General features: G+C 42.1%; 1 protein-coding gene across 1 annotated transcript in view; it reads left to right on the forward strand.

Annotated features, from left to right (window-relative positions):
- The window catches only part of atp7a (ATPase copper transporting alpha), a 22,930-nt gene extending 4,318 nt beyond the window's left edge, over nt 1-18,612 (forward strand). Inside the window, 27 exon segments of the mRNA XM_034690789.1 lie at nt 906-1,658; nt 3,237-3,443; nt 3,526-3,689; nt 3,930-4,091; nt 4,253-4,329; nt 5,759-5,829; nt 5,832-5,921; nt 5,924-5,979; nt 6,111-6,297; nt 6,300-6,343; nt 6,469-6,560; nt 7,752-7,794; nt 7,796-7,880; nt 11,766-11,920; nt 12,012-12,033; nt 12,036-12,145; nt 12,362-12,471; nt 12,473-12,557; nt 12,698-12,824; nt 12,827-12,879; nt 13,005-13,218; nt 13,373-13,519; nt 15,265-15,404; nt 15,750-15,953; nt 16,251-16,370; nt 16,480-16,580; nt 16,721-18,612. Coding sequence (XP_034546680.1) covers nt 906-1,658; nt 3,237-3,443; nt 3,526-3,689; nt 3,930-4,091; nt 4,253-4,329; nt 5,759-5,829; nt 5,832-5,921; nt 5,924-5,979; nt 6,111-6,297; nt 6,300-6,343; nt 6,469-6,560; nt 7,752-7,794; nt 7,796-7,880; nt 11,766-11,920; nt 12,012-12,033; nt 12,036-12,145; nt 12,362-12,471; nt 12,473-12,557; nt 12,698-12,824; nt 12,827-12,879; nt 13,005-13,218; nt 13,373-13,519; nt 15,265-15,404; nt 15,750-15,953; nt 16,251-16,370; nt 16,480-16,580; nt 16,721-16,997 — 3,896 coding nt within the window. The 3' untranslated portion in view covers nt 16,998-18,612.
- Nucleotides 18,613-18,614: the final 2 nt, after the last annotated feature.

The raw sequence follows: 18,614 nt of genomic DNA on the forward strand, positions 1-18,614 counted from the left end.
CATTGTAAAGGTTGGTCACTCCAGTGACTATAAGGGGTTTCCTGTGCATTTGTGCAGGGGCCGTACTTACATCTAGATGTATCAACAAGGAAATCTATGTTACATGAACTACTCTGGTTGGACTGATTTGTTGGACACTATTTTACTTGATATTTTAAGTAAAACTGACATTTAAGTTGAACTGACTTAAGAAAGTGAGATGAGGTAACTAAAACCTAAAATCCCTTTTTACAGTGTAGCCATGACGTCTTAACACGGTCGCTGCACATCTTTCAGATAACATGTCACTGTGTTTGGCTCTCTTTTTCATCACCACTGACAGATTGTTTTTGGGATCTGACTATGACTCATCATGATATCTTTTCAATGCCATTGTTGTGAGGAGTGATATATCAACAGATAGGACTATGTGTGCTGATATAGTAAAGTCATTGTGTATAAACTGGTCATGTGAGCTGCCAGCTGTCTACTGTATATTCTCTAACCATTCTTCTTGATGGAATTCAACACTCCCAAAGCTTAACATTTTTTTAGAGACATGATGTTACAAAGTAATTCACACAAGGCAGCAAATTGATAGATCAGATATAGAATAACAAGATTGAGGTACACTTCATTAAAATGAAACAACCAATGCTTTTATAACTGACAGAAATGTATGTTTTAATAACAGCTGTAAACAATATTATTGATGCTATTGAGTGCTTTTTGCATCTTAACAACTATTGGCATAAATGCAATTGGTTTAGATACGTGGTTAAACTTATATTGCTTCAACCTAAGGGATTTTGTACTTATCTTTTAACACACATTCTTGACACTCTCTAGTAAACTTACTCTGAAAGTTATGGCTAGTATGTTCTTTCTCCTTGTTTCTAATGGTATCATGTCTTGATTCTCCACAGTTGTTCTAGAGACTCAGGAAGCTACGATTGTGTACCTGCCTTACCTCATCACAGTCCACACCATCATTGATCAGATTGCTCTGGCCGGCTTCAAGGCGTCCGTCAAGTCCAAGCCCCGCCCTCTGCAGCTGTCCCCCAGCGAAATGGAGCGATTAGTTGATTCACACAAACCGACCATTTCGTCACCATCAGACACATCAGAGGAGACAGAAATCTTCATAGACACAACACTTACAATGCTCAGGGTGAAGGGTATGCACTGCCGATCATGCGTGGTCAATATCCAGGACAATATTTCTACGGTGCCTGGGGTCTCCTCTGTGGAGGTCTCTCTAGAGAAGGAGAAGGCCACCATCTGCTACGATCCTCTAAAGGTTACTGTTAATCAGTTAGAGCAGGCAATAGAGGCTCTGCCTCCAGGAAACTTTAGGACTCAACCCTGGGACTCCTCATGTCCTCTCAGTCCTGTACCTTCATCACCAACGCCTGCCTTATCATCACTGCGGCCTGCTGCCTTACCGACTTCTTTTATTCAGCCTTTAGCATCCACAGCTAAAATTCACATCGAGGGCATGACGTGCAACTCCTGTGTCCAAACCATCGAAGGCATGATCTCTAAAAGGAAGGGCGTGGTGTCGGCCCAGGTCTCTCTGGCTGAACACCAGGGGATCTTTGAGTATGATCCTCTCCTGACCACACCAGAGGAGCTGAGGGAGGCTGTAGAGGACATGGGCTTTGATGCCTTCCTGCCTGGTGAGTGGACAGACTTTGTGGTTGTTGAGTCAGCAGGATTCTTACATACTGAAATGGCTAAAGCAGTTTCATCTTTGTGTTTTGACTTGTGTGCAGAAATCAGGGCTCCAGACCAGTTTTTCTCTGGTAGCACTGTTGCTTCCAACTATTCATGTTGTACACGATTGGTTGCTTTCCTTTGCGTGCATCGTTGTAGTAATGAATGGTCTCATTCTGATACAAAACTGTGCAGATTTGTATATTCCAGAGGTTTTATTTTTACCTGTCTTTTTTATCAGTTGACACCAAGCAGCAACCTCCGGTCTAAAAGTATGAAGCCCATGCGGAAGTGTTATAAAATGCAATTCATCGAGAATCTGCTTGAGGCTGGCTGCAGAAACACAGGAAACAACATACACACCAATTCAAAAAAGACGATCTTTAAAGCATTAATAAACATGTTTACAGGCTGGTTCAAAAAACGGCATGGCTCTTCATAGCTAATTTCTCTATTGGCACACACTGTACGGGGGGTGAATTTTCTTCTAACGCGATGGATCAGAAGACTTTAAGATTATGAGTTTTTGCCCAAATAAGGACATGACTGACTTGCCTCCCAGACGGGAACACATAGCTGTTGGTGAGGGGGCTCAAACCCTGCTCCTTTATGTCACACTCTGCCTGGTTGAGTTCCACATTTCCAATAAGGCTGCCGCCATCGATTGGCTTCATGGGTGACGTCACGGATACTACGTCCATTATTTATACAGTCTATGGTTGACACCTCAATAAACTGGTTACAGTCTGCCTGTTAGCACATGTTTGATTCACATCCAACCAGTTCTTCTTCATCTGTTTCTTAAGCATCATTGGGAATAATAAATTCCCCTTTGTAATGCTGTTAATTGTGTTGACCTATTCTTTCTATAAGTAGGGCAATAACTTGTCCTGCTCCATTTCAGTGTACTGCTCATCATGCAACCTTGGTGAGCCTCCAAAAAGCCTTCCCTGAAATGGATTATAACCTGTAAAACCAGCAGCAGCAATTATGTAACCTCAGTTGACAACAAAGCCTAACAATGTCGGCATGCCAGAGGAAGCTCTTTTAGGTTTCCTTGTGAAGCAACTGCCAACGTGTACTGTAATTTTGAGGCATAGGTGGGTCTGGTGTGTTCAGAGACAAGGATTACTGTCACGTGTTGTTCCATGCAGGGTCCATGCAGTCTACTGAGCAGATTCAGTCTCTTTCTGTCTTAAGCCTCATAATCGGTGGGATCTGTGACTGAATCTCTAATTGACTCGCTATTCTTCATTGTTTGTTTTTAAATAATTCCCCATAACACTGGCTTTATGGAACAAGTTTGGACTGAGTATTCCTGTGTTGCTCAGATGGAATAGGACTAAGTAACATCTCAAAAATGGTTGCAGTCTCGAGCACTGCATGGCCAAAGCTAACTTTGGTTCGACTTGATGCTCTCAATCTATTCCTACAAATTGTCTCTCTTTATAAAACTTAAACAGTAAGCTTTCCTGAAGTTAAACTGATGAGGTTAAGACATCACAGTGATCCATTTCATCCCTTTTTTTTGTTGTCCACAGAGACTAATTCTCTGCTGCCGGCATCAGATTTCAGCCTCTCGAAGCCTTTGAGTCTAACAACTGTGAAAGAGCTGGATGGCGACATACACAGAGAAACTGCAAAAGAAGGCAACAAAGACACAAACTCTAAATGCTTCATCCAGATTGGAGGGATGACCTGTGCGTCCTGCGTGGCGAACATCGAGAGAAACCTCAAGAACGAATCTGGTAAGTACAAAAATCTGTTTTGTTTCAGTCAGGATGAATCCCGTTATTCTGAGCTAAAGACAACGTGTTGAATACCATGCAGGTATCCATTCAGTTCTTGTGGCACTGATGGCAAGTAAAGCAGAGGTGCGTTACAACCCTGAGCTGATGGACCCCGGGAGGATCGCTGATTGTGTGAAGGAGCTCGGCTTCACCGCCTCGGTTATGGAGAACTACGAAGGATCAGATGGAAACCTTGAACTGGTGGTGAGTAAACACCATTTGTTTGTGTTTGAATTGCATTGAGGAAACAGGATCATTTCTACATTGTCATTTATGTTCACAAGTTGAAAACACAAATATCTTCTTTACCTGAGAACAATGTCTGACACATGCAACCCTGTTTTTCTGCACCTGAAATAAAATGTGTGTTCCTCAGTTCATCTTCCCTGGGATATGTTTCAGTCTCTTTCACCACTTGACATCCCCTCTTCACTCTCTTTTCAGGTCAGGGGAATGACGTGTGCCTCTTGTGTTCACAAAATTGAATCCAGCCTCATGAGAGAAAAGGGGATTATTTATGCCTCCGTTGCCTTAGCGACCAACAAAGCACACATTAAGTACGACTCTGAAATTATAGGCCCGCGAGACATCATTAAGCTGATCGAGGTATTGTTCCCGCTGCTCTCTGTTATTCAATTATTTCCTTTTTTTTTAGATTTACCTTGTTCCCTTATTGTATGTTGGCACCTGCTCATGTGAACCAGGGTCAATAGAAATGCGTAACATGTTTTATAAAGGGTTACATAAAGATATGTTGACTGTTGTAGAATCTGGGCTTCGAAGCCACTTTGGTGAAGAGAGACCGCACTGCCAGTCACCTGGACCACAGCAAAGAGATAAGACAGTAAGCCGCTTTTTATTTTTGTACCTGCCTTTGTTGCAAACATGCCAAAGGTTCCTCTCATGCTTTTCTCTTCAAACTCTATCACTCTCTACCTTGTTCATGTTAGAATGTCAATAGATGTGACACAGAGTTCACAGTTATAGTGTTATAGAGACCAGATTACTTCCTGGAGTGAGCTGACACAAAGCAGCACGTTAAAATAAAATGATGAAACACTTTATCATGCAGCTTGTTTCTAATGGTATCATGTCTTGATTCTCCACAGTTGTTCTAGAGACTCAGGAAGCTACGATTGTGTACCTGCCTTACCTCACAGCTTGCATGTGCATGGGGTGGAGCCACAGACAACCCAGACTTATCAAACCCTTAATTATTATGATAATAGCAATATCAAATTACTATTAACATACTTTATGTACAGATGTGTTGTTTATAGGTCATTCAGAGGTGGATTTAATGTTTTGATCACCAAAAGTTTGAGTGTTACAACGCTTATAAACACTGCAGCAAATTGTACGCATTTTCACTCTAACTGCACGCTGGTGTTTGTGAATTAGTTATTAGTGTTATTTGCACTGAAACTCATTTGAATAGAGAAGGTCCTGTTTGCTCCAAATGACTGCGTAATGACTCGATAAATATATATGCAAAACAACACTAACGCACAAAGACACTATTTGCTCTGCAGTGCAGTTTTGGGAGCATTTAACACTTGCGTGTGCTCTCTGAAATTGGCAATGTCCTTTTTGGCTCATTTGCACAAGTTTAGCGTGCTTCAGGTCCTCAGTCCTCAATCGGCTCGTAGGGTATTAAAAGGTCGGCTATGTAGCTCGGAGCAAGTCCATGTAGAGCTTTAAAAGTAATCAGTAAAATCTTAAAATCAATTCTAAAACATACAGGGAGCCAGTGCAAGGAAGCTAAAACCGGCGAGATAAGGTCAAATCTTTTGGTTCGGTTAAAACCCTGGCAGCTGAGTTCTGTACAGTTTGGAGACGATCAAGGGATTTGTTGTGCAGGTAGCTAAAAAGACTGTTACAGTAGTCCAGACGTGAGGAGATAAAAGCATGGTAAAATCGACTCTGTGTCTTTAAAAGTTAAAACGGACCCAATTTTAGAAACTTTCCTGAGGTGGTAAAAACAGAACTGAAGAAGTTTTGTGATATGATGTTTGAATGTTAGATTCAGTGAAGACTTTGAGACCACCTCGAGGACTCTATGTGGAAATTAAAGTTTAAACCAGTGCAAACCTATGTGGGAAAAGTGTGGGAATAACGGACATGAGGGATGTGGTCATGAGTTTAGTAGTGTTGACAATGGTTCTAGATATTTGATAAAGTGAGGATGAGAATGTTCTTCCTCTGTTAGCAGAATTAAAACCAAGAAATGAATGAAATCCGTATTAATAAATTGCTTTTCCTTGCTCTCTAAGGTGGAGGAAGTCTTTCCTGGTGAGCTTGATTTTCTGCGTTCCCGTCATGGGTATGATGACCTACATGAGTATTAGGACCATCAAATGCATTCATCACATCATCACAACACCACAGCGGAGGACCGAAACCGCTACCACTCCACCATGTTCCTGGAGAGACAGCTGCTCCAGGCCTCTCCATCATGAACCTCCTCTCCTTCCTCTTCTGTGTGCCTGTACAGGTAAATCTGAGGGATTCAATAAACCCTAGGATATGAAGCAGAACACATGAGATTAGATGTAAAAACGTTTTTACATGAATGAAATGTTTGCAGTGTAGTGAAATAAATCTTTTTCTGTTTTTCCTCTTCAGTTTATTGGAGGTCGCTACTTCTACGTTCAAGCCTACAAAGCAGTCAAACACAAATCTGCCAACATGGACGTGCTTATTGTTCTTGCCACCACCATCGCCTTCACCTACTCCTTGATTGTCCTGATAGTGGCCATGGCGGAGAAGGCAAAAGTCAACCCCATTACCTTTTTCGATACACCGCCGATGCTCTTGTCTTCATCTCTCTTGGACGCTGGCTAGAACAGATAGCCAAGGTTAGCTCAGTTTTTTGCTTGGATACCTCTGACAGTAATGTTATCTCACACATGTTGTTAAGCAGGACCTCAATCTAATTTATCTGTGACTTAAAACATTTTAAATGCTGATCTCCTCCATCAAGAGCAAAACATCTGAGGCTTTGTCCAAGCTGATGTCTCTACAAGCAACTGAAGCTACAGTGGTCACTCTGGGCAGTGACAAGTCTATTCTCAGGTACGTGTTCTCTTTGTTTGTTTCATGCCTTTTGTTGGATTTAGATAACAGCGTATTTCTAATGTTTGCTGTTGCAAAGATATTGCCAACCTAAATCTTTTTTTTATTCAACTTGGATTCAATGAAAGTGAAGGTTAAACTTTGTTCAGTATAGAAAGACAGACAGCCATCCCTAAAATAACTTACTGTAAGACAGACAGCCATCCCTAAATAACTTATTGTCATAATTTGTTTTTGTAATTGTTACAACTGGCTCCAAATTTGTAACAACACGAAGGGCAAACACAGACGGATTATTTACCACATGTTTATTTGGTCACCACAAGACAGACACCAACATAGGAAACGTGTTCATCTGTAATATCAATGGTGTCAGGGGTGTGTGGGTGAGTATATTATGTAGTGTATGGAAATGATGTCAAAAGGGGGAAAAGAGGAGACGTCCTCTCACATGCCGAGTTTCTGAAACCGCCTACTATACTAGCAGTACGTACTGATTTGGCCAAGATTCAGTATGTAGTAAGTAGTAAGTGAACAAGAGCAAAATCTGCAGTATGCCAAAACTCCCCGGATGTTTACTGATTCGGGAAAATTTCACAGTATTCATCTGACCAGTCTGCCTCGCTTGCCAGCGCTCGTTCCGCTTTTTCTTTTTTCCCTTTTTTTTTTAACGGGAGGAAATCTGTTTTTGGGTGCTGTGGAAGTATTGGGTGCATCTCAAAGCTCTAAACGTCCATCCTCGCGTCGTTTCCATCGCGTCTTAGTCCCAGCCCACCAGAGATGCGAGGAAATGAAACCAGAGGAGAGAGGAGATTTGTATTTAGAGAAATGAGACGTCCTCTCCACCGGAGCGTCCACGTGAAGCACCGTCGGTTTGTGATGACGGGCTTTAAACAGCGTTTTGTCTGCACACATGTTCACTGTAATAACTCTGATAATATAAACAGTAACAGAGCTCTGTCTCTGTGTTTACCTGTTTAACACACACCTGCATATGAAGAAATCTGCTCTGAGCTAAGATTTTGGCTGCGAGCTGTGTTTCTTAGAGACTATTGGGTAGTCCAGTAGAAACCAAACTGTGAATTTTCACTACTTCACATATTTTGTTCTCTAAAGAATAATAATATGCTAATAGTTCCATTAGGGGTTGTAATTCAACTTTTTACAACTTGACATCCTCATATGTTCCAGTGAGGAGCAGGTGGACGTGGAGCTGGTGCAGCGAGGTGATGTGTGTGAAAGTTGTTCCTGGAGGGAAGTTTCCAGTAGATGGGAGAGTCATCGAGGGACACTCCATGGCTGATGAGTCTCTTATCACAGGTAGGTTACAGTGGTGAAGAACACAGTATTGTATCTGTATATATGAAGTGCTTGCTAACAGTGTTGATGACCTACACAAAGTACTGTTCCAATTTGTTCTTCAAATTTCTTTTGCCCTTTAGCTGTGTTTACTTTTCTAACATTGCCCCTAGCTTGCCCTAAAGACGATAGTACTTGCACCGACAGGTTTGCAGAGCTACTCTAAAAATAGAAACTACTACAAAACAAAAACTACAAAACCATTAAACAGGGTTCCCACGCATCCTGGAAAACCTGGAAAACAGTTGACCAATTTTCCAGTACTGGAAAACACCTGGAAAATGGGAGAAAAAGTCAAATGTCCTGGAAAATCACATATAGTCCTGGAAAATTATTCCAACATGGCTGCGTTTGACCTGACCCTATTAACAAAACACATCCCCATTCATTGAAAGTTGAGTGCACGCTGTGCTGGAAAATTGAAGGGGTGGTAGGGTTAGTGGGAGTCAGGGAGTAGTCAGAATCTTGGGGGGTAGTTGAGGTGAGTTGAGCTAGGTTGGAGAATGTAATGTTTGGTGATTTGGACCTGTGTAGGAAGGGGTTAAGGTCGGTCGTTGAGTCCAGTGGGGGTGGGGTTTTTGATTAGGGTTAGGGTTAGGGTTGTGATTAGGATTAGGGTTAGGGTTGTTATAAGGGTTAGGGTTAGGGTGTGATTAGGGTTAGGGTAAGGTATGTGATTAGGGTTATGATTTGGGTAAGGGTTGTGATTAGGGTTAGGGTTGTGATTAGGGTTAGGGTTAGGGTTGTGGTTAGGGTTATGATTAGGGTTAGGGTTGTGATTAGGGGTAAGGGTTGTGGTTAGGGTTGGGGTAGGGTTAGTGGTTAGGGTTGTGATTAGGGTTAGGGTTGTGATTAGGGTTAGGGCTCTGTTTAGGGTTAGGGTTGTGATTAGGGTTGGGGTTTAGGTTTGTGATTAGGGTTAGGGTTGGGATTAGGGTTAGGGTTATGATTAGGGTTAGGGTTGTGATTAGGGTAAGGGTTGTGGTAAGGGTTGGGGTTAGGGTTAGTGTTAGGGTTGTGATTAGTGTTAGGGTTGTGATTAGGGTTAGGGTTGTGATTAGGGTTAGGGTTGTGATTAGGGTTAGGGCTCTGTTTAGGGTTAGGGTTGTGATTAGGGTTAGGGTTGTGATTAGGGTTAGGGCTCTGTTTAGGGTTAGGATTAGGGTTAGGGTTGTTATTAGGGTTAGGGTTGGGGTTAGGGTTAGTGTTAGGGTTGTGATTAGGGTTAGGGTTGTGATTAGGGTTAGGGCTCTGTTTAGGGTTAGGGTTGTGATTAGGGTTAGGGTTGTGATTATGGTTGTGATTTGGGTAAGGGTTTTGATTAGGGTTAGGGTTGTTATTAGGGTTAGGGTTGTGATTAGGGTTAGGGTTGGGGTTGGGGTTAGGGTTGTTATTAGGGTTAGGGTTGTTATAAGGGTTAGGGTTGTGATTAGGGTTAGGGTTGTGATTAGGGTTGGGGTTAGGGTTAGGGTTGTGATTAGGGTTAGGGTTGGTGTTAGGGTTGTGATTAGGGTTAGGGTTAGGGTTGATTAGGGTTAGGGTTGTGATTAGGGTTAGGGTTGTGATTAGGGTTAGGGTAGTGGAGGGTTGGGGGGGGGGTTAGGGGTTAGTGTTAGGGTTGTGATTAGGGTTGGGGTTAGTGTTAGGGTTGTGATTAGGGTTAGGGTTGTTGTTAAGGTTATGATTAGGGTTAGGGTTGTGATTAGGGTTAAGGTTGTGATTAGGGTTAGGGTTATGATTAGGGTTAGGGTTGGTTTAGGGTTAGGGTTGGGGTTAGGGTTAGGGTTGTGATTAGGGTTAGGGTTAGTGTTAGGGTTGTGATTAGGGTTAGGGTTGTGGTTAGGGTTAGGGCTGGGGTTAGGATTAGGGTTAGGGTTATTGTTGTGATTAGGGTTAGGGTTAGGATTAGGGTAGGCTTAGGATTAGGGTTAGGGTTAGGGTTAGGATTAGAGTTAGGGTTAGGATTTGGGTTAGGGTTAGATTTAGAACCAGAACTAAACTTTAGCATACAGTACCAGAAGCAATCTCATGCAAACAGAACCAGAATTAAACTCACCAGAACCGAACAAGAACCGAACTAGAACCGAACCAGACCCGAACCAGAACTGAACCAGAACCGAACCAGAACCGAACCAGAACCGAACCAGAACCGAACCAGACTTGAACCCGAACCAGACCCGAACCAGAACCGTACCAGAACTGAACCAGAATCGAACCCGAACCGAAACCTAACCAGAACCGAACCAGAGCTTGAACCCGAACCAAACCAGAACCGAACCAGACCCGAACCAGAACCGTACCAGAACTGAACCAGAAACCGAACCAGAACCGAACCAGACTTGAACCGTACCGAACCGGAACCGAACCAGACCCGAGCAGAACCGAACCAGAACCGAACCAGACGTGAACCAGATCGAACCAGAACACAACCGAACCAGAACCATACCAGAACAGAACCAGAAACAGAACCAGAACCGAACTCGAGCAAACGAACCAAAACCCCAGAACCAAACTCAAGCAAACAGAACCAAGAACCAACTCAGGGTAAACAGAAACAGAACCACTCAAGCAAACAGACCAGAACCAAACTCAAGCAAACATTATTAATGTCCTCAGGTTGCATTGAGAAAAATCAGATGCCTCAGCTGGGATGGGCGATCCGATTTCTCCTCTCAGTGAGTATTTGCCTGTCTTTTAAGAAGACTCTCTCTGAAGGAACAGATGAAGCCAGGATACACAGCCTCCCCTCCATCACCTGTATCCTATATCCTCACATATGATTGGCCGCATGGCCGCCATGCTGACCATTTAAAAACAAAGTTCTGCTGTGAGCAGAGCTGGGGCTGAGTACTGAGAGAGCGAAGCAGTGAAAGGAAAATACTAGGAGCCGGCTCCTCTTGATGCGAGCTGGCTCTTCTGATTCACTATAAAGCATCGGCTCTCAGAGCCGCAGCTTTTGATCATGGACACATCACTAATGTGCTTAATCTGTGTTACAATTATGAGGGGGCCATTGACAATATTCTCACCTGTAAGGGGTCCCTGGCTCCAAAAAGTTCAGAGCACCCTGCTCTAGCTAGCAGGAGTGCAACTCCCGATAGTAAAAACAAACAGAACAAAAGAGCGACACAGCTGCACAGAAACTCCACGTGTAGACCTCGCTGATCATAATAGACATCGCCAGGCAGGAAGACAGTTTACATTTTTTTAAATCTCTGAGATATCTTCAAATACAGAGTGCGTCTTTACACCGGTGCAATTTTTTCAGAGTTTACGGTCACTCAAATAAAAAAACATGACATTTGCTTTGTTTCATATCGACCACTTAGCTCATTTTATATTTTTTGAGAAAAGAGAAAGCTGAGATGTTGCCCATCATTGTTACTTGGTTGCACTTATAAAGTAAAGTGCTGTACATCTGTGGTTGCATTATTCTATTATCAATTTGCCATCATTTTTAAGTATGTAAGAGATGATTTCATTGATAACCATAGACTACATGTCTTTCAATGTAGACTTCCACTGAGAGGAGCATATTAGACTATTTAGGAACTAAATTAAGAACTAAATTTAGACGGTCATACCAGCTTGATCATCAATGAAAATGTCCTGGAAATGTCCTGGAAAATGATGTCTGGAAAAGATGGGAACCCTGATTAAATCTTTGCTCTCATGTGTGCTGTTAACAAGGTTCAACACAACAACAATTTTTCTGTCATTTGTCACTTTTTCAGTATTCAGTCCGATAATTTCTCCTTCTTTTTGCGATGTATGACCCACTCCTGTTTCTTGCTTCCTCCCTCGGACTGTTGTGTTTTCTCACCAGCTGTTGCTTTGTGCCTGCAGGTGAGGCCATGCCAGTGACTAAAAAGCCTGGGAGCTCTGTGATTGCAGGCTCCATTAACCAGAACGGCTCCCTGCTAGTTAGTGCTACACATGTCGGCATGGACACAACGCTGTCTCAGATTGTCAAACTAGTGGAGGAGGCGCAGACCTCAAAGGTGAGTCATGTGGCTGTAGATCTGCCTCCATGTTTACCTTCTTTCACTGTAACTTCTCAGGTGTTTTAATTTGTGACATTTGACCTTTCAGGCTCCTATCCAGCAGTATGCAGACAGATCAGTGGCTACTTTGTTCCCTTCATTGTCGGCATATCTGTCCTTACCTTGATTGCCTGGATTTTCATCGGCTTTTTAGACTTCTCTCTAGTGGAGGAGTACTTTCCAGTGAGTCATCTTTTCTATCTTAATATAAAAATGTACCAAACTTTGTTGCAGCATCAGAATATTACATCCACTCCACTCAGTTCCTCTTTGACTGTATGTCACTACATCTGTTACTATCTTTGTTCTAATTAATACATTTTCAATTTATTTTCCTCTATGAAGGTAACATTTTTATCATGATAAATTTAAGTTAACTGCTTAATTTCCTCCCTACAGGGTTACGACAAAAGCATCTCCCGTACCGAGGCAGTCGTTCGCTTTGCCTTCCAGGCCTCCATTACCGTGTTATGCATCGCCTGTCCCTGTTCCCTTGGCTTGGCAACACCCAGCTGTCATGGTGGGCACAGGGGTAGGAGCCCAAAACGGCATCCTGATAAAGGGAGGAGAGCCACTCGAGATGGCACTAAGGTGCGTTAATGATGACATTCTGACACCCATATGAAGTCAGCCAATTATATAACAGACCAACTGTTGACGCATTATGAAATGGTTCTGGTTTCTTCTATTACAAATCCATATTAAGAAGCTCATCGTGTCTTCTTTTCTGTGCAGGTCCAGTCTGTGGTGTTTGATAAGACTGGGACCATCACATATGGTGCCCCCAATGTTGTCCAACTCAAGATAGTTGTGGAGGGGAATAAGATGCCTCGCTCTCGATTGCTGGCCATAGTGGGTACAGCTGAAACAACAGTGAACATCCTCTGGGAGCTGCTATCACCAAATACTGCAAAAAGGTGAGTCTTTACCTCAGAGTTTAACCCCGGCAAAACCTCTAACAAGTCATCTCAGATAGCTTCTCTACCGTTTTATCAAGACTTTCAAAATCTGACTTGAAACATCTGTAACTGTCTGTGTGTAGGAGCTGGGCACAGAGGCTCTTGGTGTTTGCACAGATTTTCAGGCAGTGCCAGGCTGCGGCATCAGGTGTCAAGTCAGCAACACAGAGATGCTGCTGAAACAGGCGGACAGTGACAGTGACGACAACAACCAGCGCAACAGTGTCCTTGTCCAGATCAGTGACACTAGAATGTCAGATACCTCGCATCCTCTCATCATGGACCCACAGCCGCTAAGTATGCTGGGAAATATATATACTCAAAGACGTTACAATGAACACTTCTATGTACTTCTGTAATTACAGATTTGTGTAGTGAAAAGGTTGCAGTAAATTTTGTTCAGCTTTATGTTTCCTTAATGTTATCTGATTACAGTAATCTCTTGATACAGGTCTCATCAAGACAGATGCCTACATTGTTTTAATTGGCAACAGAGAGTGGATGAAGAGGAACTGTCTGCAGGTCCGACCAGAAATAGATGACGCCATGATAGAGCATGAGCGCAGGGGGCGCACTGCTGTTCTAGTAGCTGTAGACAGTGAGTACTCTTTGTCATAAAGTATAGCTCCTTATCTATTCAGAAATGCGTCATTGCTTCAAATTTATGCATCAGGAGAAAACATCCATAAAATGAAGACAGTGTGAACTTCAGTTAACTGCCTATAGAAAAGAAAATGTGATTACATTACATGACTTCTTGAAACATAACTATATTTGAAGAGTTAATTTGCAAAAACAGTTAACTCACTTTTGAAAAATTCACAAAAAAATTCAAAGAACATTTTTTCTAATACTAGCTTTTGGTATGATCACTCAACGGAGGTTGGGTGGCTTTCACTAGGTCAAAAAGACTTCACTATCAGAGATATCTTGAAAATGTAACTTTATTAGGAATCTATATGAAAAAAAATATGTATTTTGAAAATTTATAAAAACGGAGTACTCTTTTTGCAAATGAACTCTTAATTTAATAAACACACCTCATCTGAGCTTAAACTGTTCCAGATATAAGGAAAATATCTGTGGATTGATTAACCGACTGCAATCACTGTCGAACATTTCCTAACTAACCAACTATTAACATTAAACTTCGAATTTTTCACTCATGGTGAAGTCTAAACATCAGTGTTTTTCGTTGGCAATCTTAAAAGACACAGAAAATAACAGCAGCACCTGCATAAGCCCAAACACCCTGTTTCTTTCACTCAACCAGTGCTGTGACACTGCTCGTGTGTTTTAACATCCTCTTTATTTTCTGTGCTGCCCTCTTGTCTTTTTTCCCTGATTGTGATTGGTAAGCCATTAACCACAACTCTTAAGTTTTTTGCTCTCCCAGTACATTGAAAATAATTTTAAAACTATCCTCCAACAACATGCCCTCAGAAACTAAAGTTTTTGCCACAGTGTCAACAGAAGAGGTGAATTCATTGACTTTAAAAATGTGACAGACTCCTTTCTGCAGATTGATTCTATATGTTGGTGTGATCTGGTGGTCTCTGGTGTAGGTTTTGATATTCCTTTATTCCTTTATTCAGATCCCTGTTAGCTGCCACTAATGCAGCAGCTACTCTTCCTGGGGTCCACATAAAACAAACATACCATACAAAATAACATTAAATACAAAACTGAAAATGCTACAAACATAACAAGGAAAAACTGTGAATGCTATATAGAAATAAATACAAAAACAGAAAAATGTTACAAATATGAAACACGAGAACAGAAAAATGCTACAAACAGAAAATACAACAACTGAATATACTACAAATGTAAGATATGACAACTGAAAATGCTACAAACATAAGGTAGAAAGACTGAAAACGGAAAATGCTAAAAACATAAGGTAGAAAAAGAAAATGCTACACACAGGAAATACAGCAGCTAGAAATGCTACAAACATAAGGTAGAAAGAATATTGAGAATTCATAACCGTTGTTATTTGGGGTTTTGACCAATCAGAAACAAGTATCAAGCCTGGTCAAAATAAAGTCTAATGTACAGTATCGCGAGCAGGTGGAAAAACAAAATAGTTTCCCAACAGGGTGAAACAATACACATGTGGAAGTAAAATTACGTCTGTGGGATGGAACAAATAAAGAAGAAAGATTAAATCTCAGTAACAACTTCTGTCTTGTTGAGATGATAAAGGACAAAAAGCTAGAAACTAGTGAAGTACTGTCTCACAAATTTTCATTTTATTTAAATTGTTCTTTTATGCAGTGAACACATTGTCAGAAAAGTTTATGGAGTGGTTGATTTTTTCATTCTTTTGTTGTTGTTTAGATCTGCTTGCGATGATAGCCATAGCTGACACGGTGAAACCGGAGGCTGAGCTGGCTGTTCACACTCTGACCAACATGGGGCTGGAAGTTGTGCTGATGACCGGAGACAATAGCAAGACTGCACGGGCGATCGCTGCTCAGGTAGGGACAGGGAGTGTAAATACAGAGAGTAGTGTCATCACAAAGAGGCATTGTTGTTTTGATATTTTTGACTGTGTTACAGGATATCATTAATACAGAGATGTTCTAAGAAATCTGTGCTTTCTTTCAAAAGCACATTGGTGCATTTCAAACATAGAAGGAGGAAGTAGTGATGAAGATATTGTAGATTATATGCATAAATTAAGATGATCAAATCCCTCAACAATATCTCATCCCATATTTTTTTAAGCCATGTCATGATTGTGTAAAAACTATCACTTGAACTCTTGTTTTTTTCACTGCTTAGTTTGCATGTTTCTGAACCTGTCTGGGTCTCTCCATCAGGTGGGGATCAAGAAGGTGTTTGCTGAGGTGCTGCCCTCACACAAGGTGGCCAAGGTGGAACAGCTGCAGCAGGAAGGAAAGAGAGTAGCCATGGTGGGTGACGGCGTCAACGACTCGCCTGCTCTGGCCATGGCTGACGTAGGCATCGCCATAGGAACTGGAACAGATGTGGCTATAGAGGCAGCAGACGTGGTGCTAATCAGGGTGAGATCTGGAGCTCCGGTCTGTGATGAGTTATGACTCCGGTACAGACGGGCTGTTTTGTAACATGTAATCATTAAGCATGTTTCTGCAGTGTGAAACACAGGATGAGACGCCAGCACCACGAAAACACTAATTTAAAGCATGCTTAAATGAAAATATAATACATATTATAATAATGTATAATTTGATACAGCAGTATATTATAAGTGACAATATTCTGTCCCTCCATTTCAAAGTACTTTTCACTATCTTAGTTTCTGCTCCAACAATGTGTGATTCTTATTGTCTTGTTTGCAGAACGACCTCCTGGATGTGGTGGGAAGCATTCACCTCTCAAAGAAGACTGTCAAGAGGATCAGGATTAACTTTGTTTTTGCTCTCATCTACAACCTGATTGGCATTCCTATAGCTGCTGGTAGGTGACTTTAGAAGATGACCAGATTTGTACCCCAGGGATAAATGACTGTTAAATATTGCGGGTGATGGTTACAGTTTCATTCACACTGGCAATGTGTCGGTCCTTAGGGTGTTCCTTCCCATTGGTCTGGTGTTACAGCCGTGGATGGGCTCTGCTGCGATGGCGCTGTCATCTGTCTCTGTGGTTTTGTCCTCCCTTCTACTCAAATGGTAATGAGATATTTGAAGCTTTGTTGAGCCCCTTTTGATCCATGCGCTTTGTTTTTCCTCCCTTTTGAGCATATTAATCTAAGACCATTTTGAAAAGGTTCATTATGTTTGTTCTTTTTTCCTCCTGTGTCTTTGTTCAGTTACACTAAGCCCACTGCTGAGAAGTTGGAGGCCAGATTTGGTAGCAGCAGGCGGCAGGGCAGTCTATCAGACGTCAGCGTCCACATTGGCATGGGCGACGTGCGTCGTCCATCCCCTAAACTCAGCCTGCTGGACCGCTTTGTGAACTATAGCCGCGCCTCCATGAACTCCCTGCGCTCTGACAAGCACTCCCTCAACAGCCTGGTACTCAGCGATCCTGACAAACACTCCCTGCTGGTGGGGGAGGAGCTGTGTGAGGAGGAGGAGATCTGCTGAACACGTAAAGCTCACATTGGCCTCAGCTAAAAGGGTTGCATCAAAAAGGCCTATCCATCTGCTGTAGGTGCCTCAGGGGCAGCACTGTGGACTAGAAGAAAGCTTTCATGCCCCTTGTTTTCTTTTAGCTCAGCCAGCTGATCACATGCTCGTCTAAACATGTGGGGGTTTCATCTTTCAGTTGCAGACTATCCTTTGTTGAGGTCACTTTCTTGCAGCACACACCATTCTCCAACCCGTTGACACTTTGATCCTCCAACACTGCTGTTGGAAGGGGCACGAAGCATCTTCAGAGCCTTGAAGCAGGTGTCCACATACAGGATGCAGAGTGATGATTCACTCTGTCACTGTGCTCACCTGCCAGTACAATCTTTAACACCTATCCAAAGTTATCTTAGCAGTGACCCCCCTCGTTGGAGCGGACACTACAGAGTTATATTTTAACAATTTTTCCTTGAATGGGAAATTATAACACTGATGTAAAATTATATTCCAGATTATTTATATTACCGTTATTATCTTTTTTTGTCAACATATTGTGTGAAAATGAAGTGTTTAATCCAAATGCCAATATTCATCTTCCATCTCCCAAAATGTGTAATTACTGAGCGAAGTGAGGCAGAACAACTCAAGTCAATCAAAGATGTCTTTACAGTTCAAACTGAGTTGTTCAAATGCTAATGGAGTGAGCTGTAATTGTGGAAATTACACAAGTGCCAATCGAAGTGCCACCTTGGCAAAGTCCAACACATTCCAAAGATAGCACTGAACACACGTTACCTTGGACTTCACGTGCACAATGAGTGAACTGTGAGGAAAGGTCAACGACTTAGAGCAGAGAGCTGAAGACTGACTGTGAATGGTGACACCAGCTACAGGAGGTATATCGATTTCTGTAGCTACGTCAACCTGCTGCATCATTAGTTAATCTGCCTGTCAGTGAAAGTGAATGTTAATTCTCTGTTCACTTTGAACAGGCGTTGTTACATGTGTGACATTTTGCATTACTTTATTTGCTTGTTGCAAAAAGAAGGAATTCTGTGGTGATGCAGTTCATGATGAGAAGGCCAAATGTGAATGCATTTGTGTTCTGTCATCACACTACACAATCTGCGTGTTACTGTTTCTGATAATTGTGACTGATGTTAAATCCTCTGTGTTTTTCGTATGATTGCTGCACTTGATCAAAGATACAATTTAAACCCAGGGGAGCATGGAACAACCTGGATCAGCTGACGAGACTCAGCTGTGTCCCAGCATTTCTGCCAAACAAGTTACTGACAAGCAAAAGTGGATGAACCAAGTGGATTATTTCGTAGTGCTCATTTTATTGCTCCCATCTTGCTACTGTTAAGCTGCCTTTTCTTTCTTGCTGTCAATCAGAAGTTAATCACTACACTTTGGCTGATTTTTGAATTTGTCTGATGATCAGTTTATCCTGCCGCATTGTGTTCTGCCGTCAAAGCTCACCGAGTGCAGTTATGCCAATCTGCTGTTTGTGCTTTGCTTTGTAAAGACGTCCATTGGGCTTAAGATGTGTAATCAAGTCCATGTTTCCAGTCTTTCATAGTTCGGAACTTTATGTGCCTTGGAATAAACCGCCTTTGTAACATCACT

Source organism: Notolabrus celidotus, chromosome 8 (assembly GCF_009762535.1).
Source record: "Notolabrus celidotus isolate fNotCel1 chromosome 8, fNotCel1.pri, whole genome shotgun sequence".
Lineage (NCBI taxonomy): Eukaryota > Metazoa > Chordata > Actinopteri > Labriformes > Labridae > Notolabrus > Notolabrus celidotus.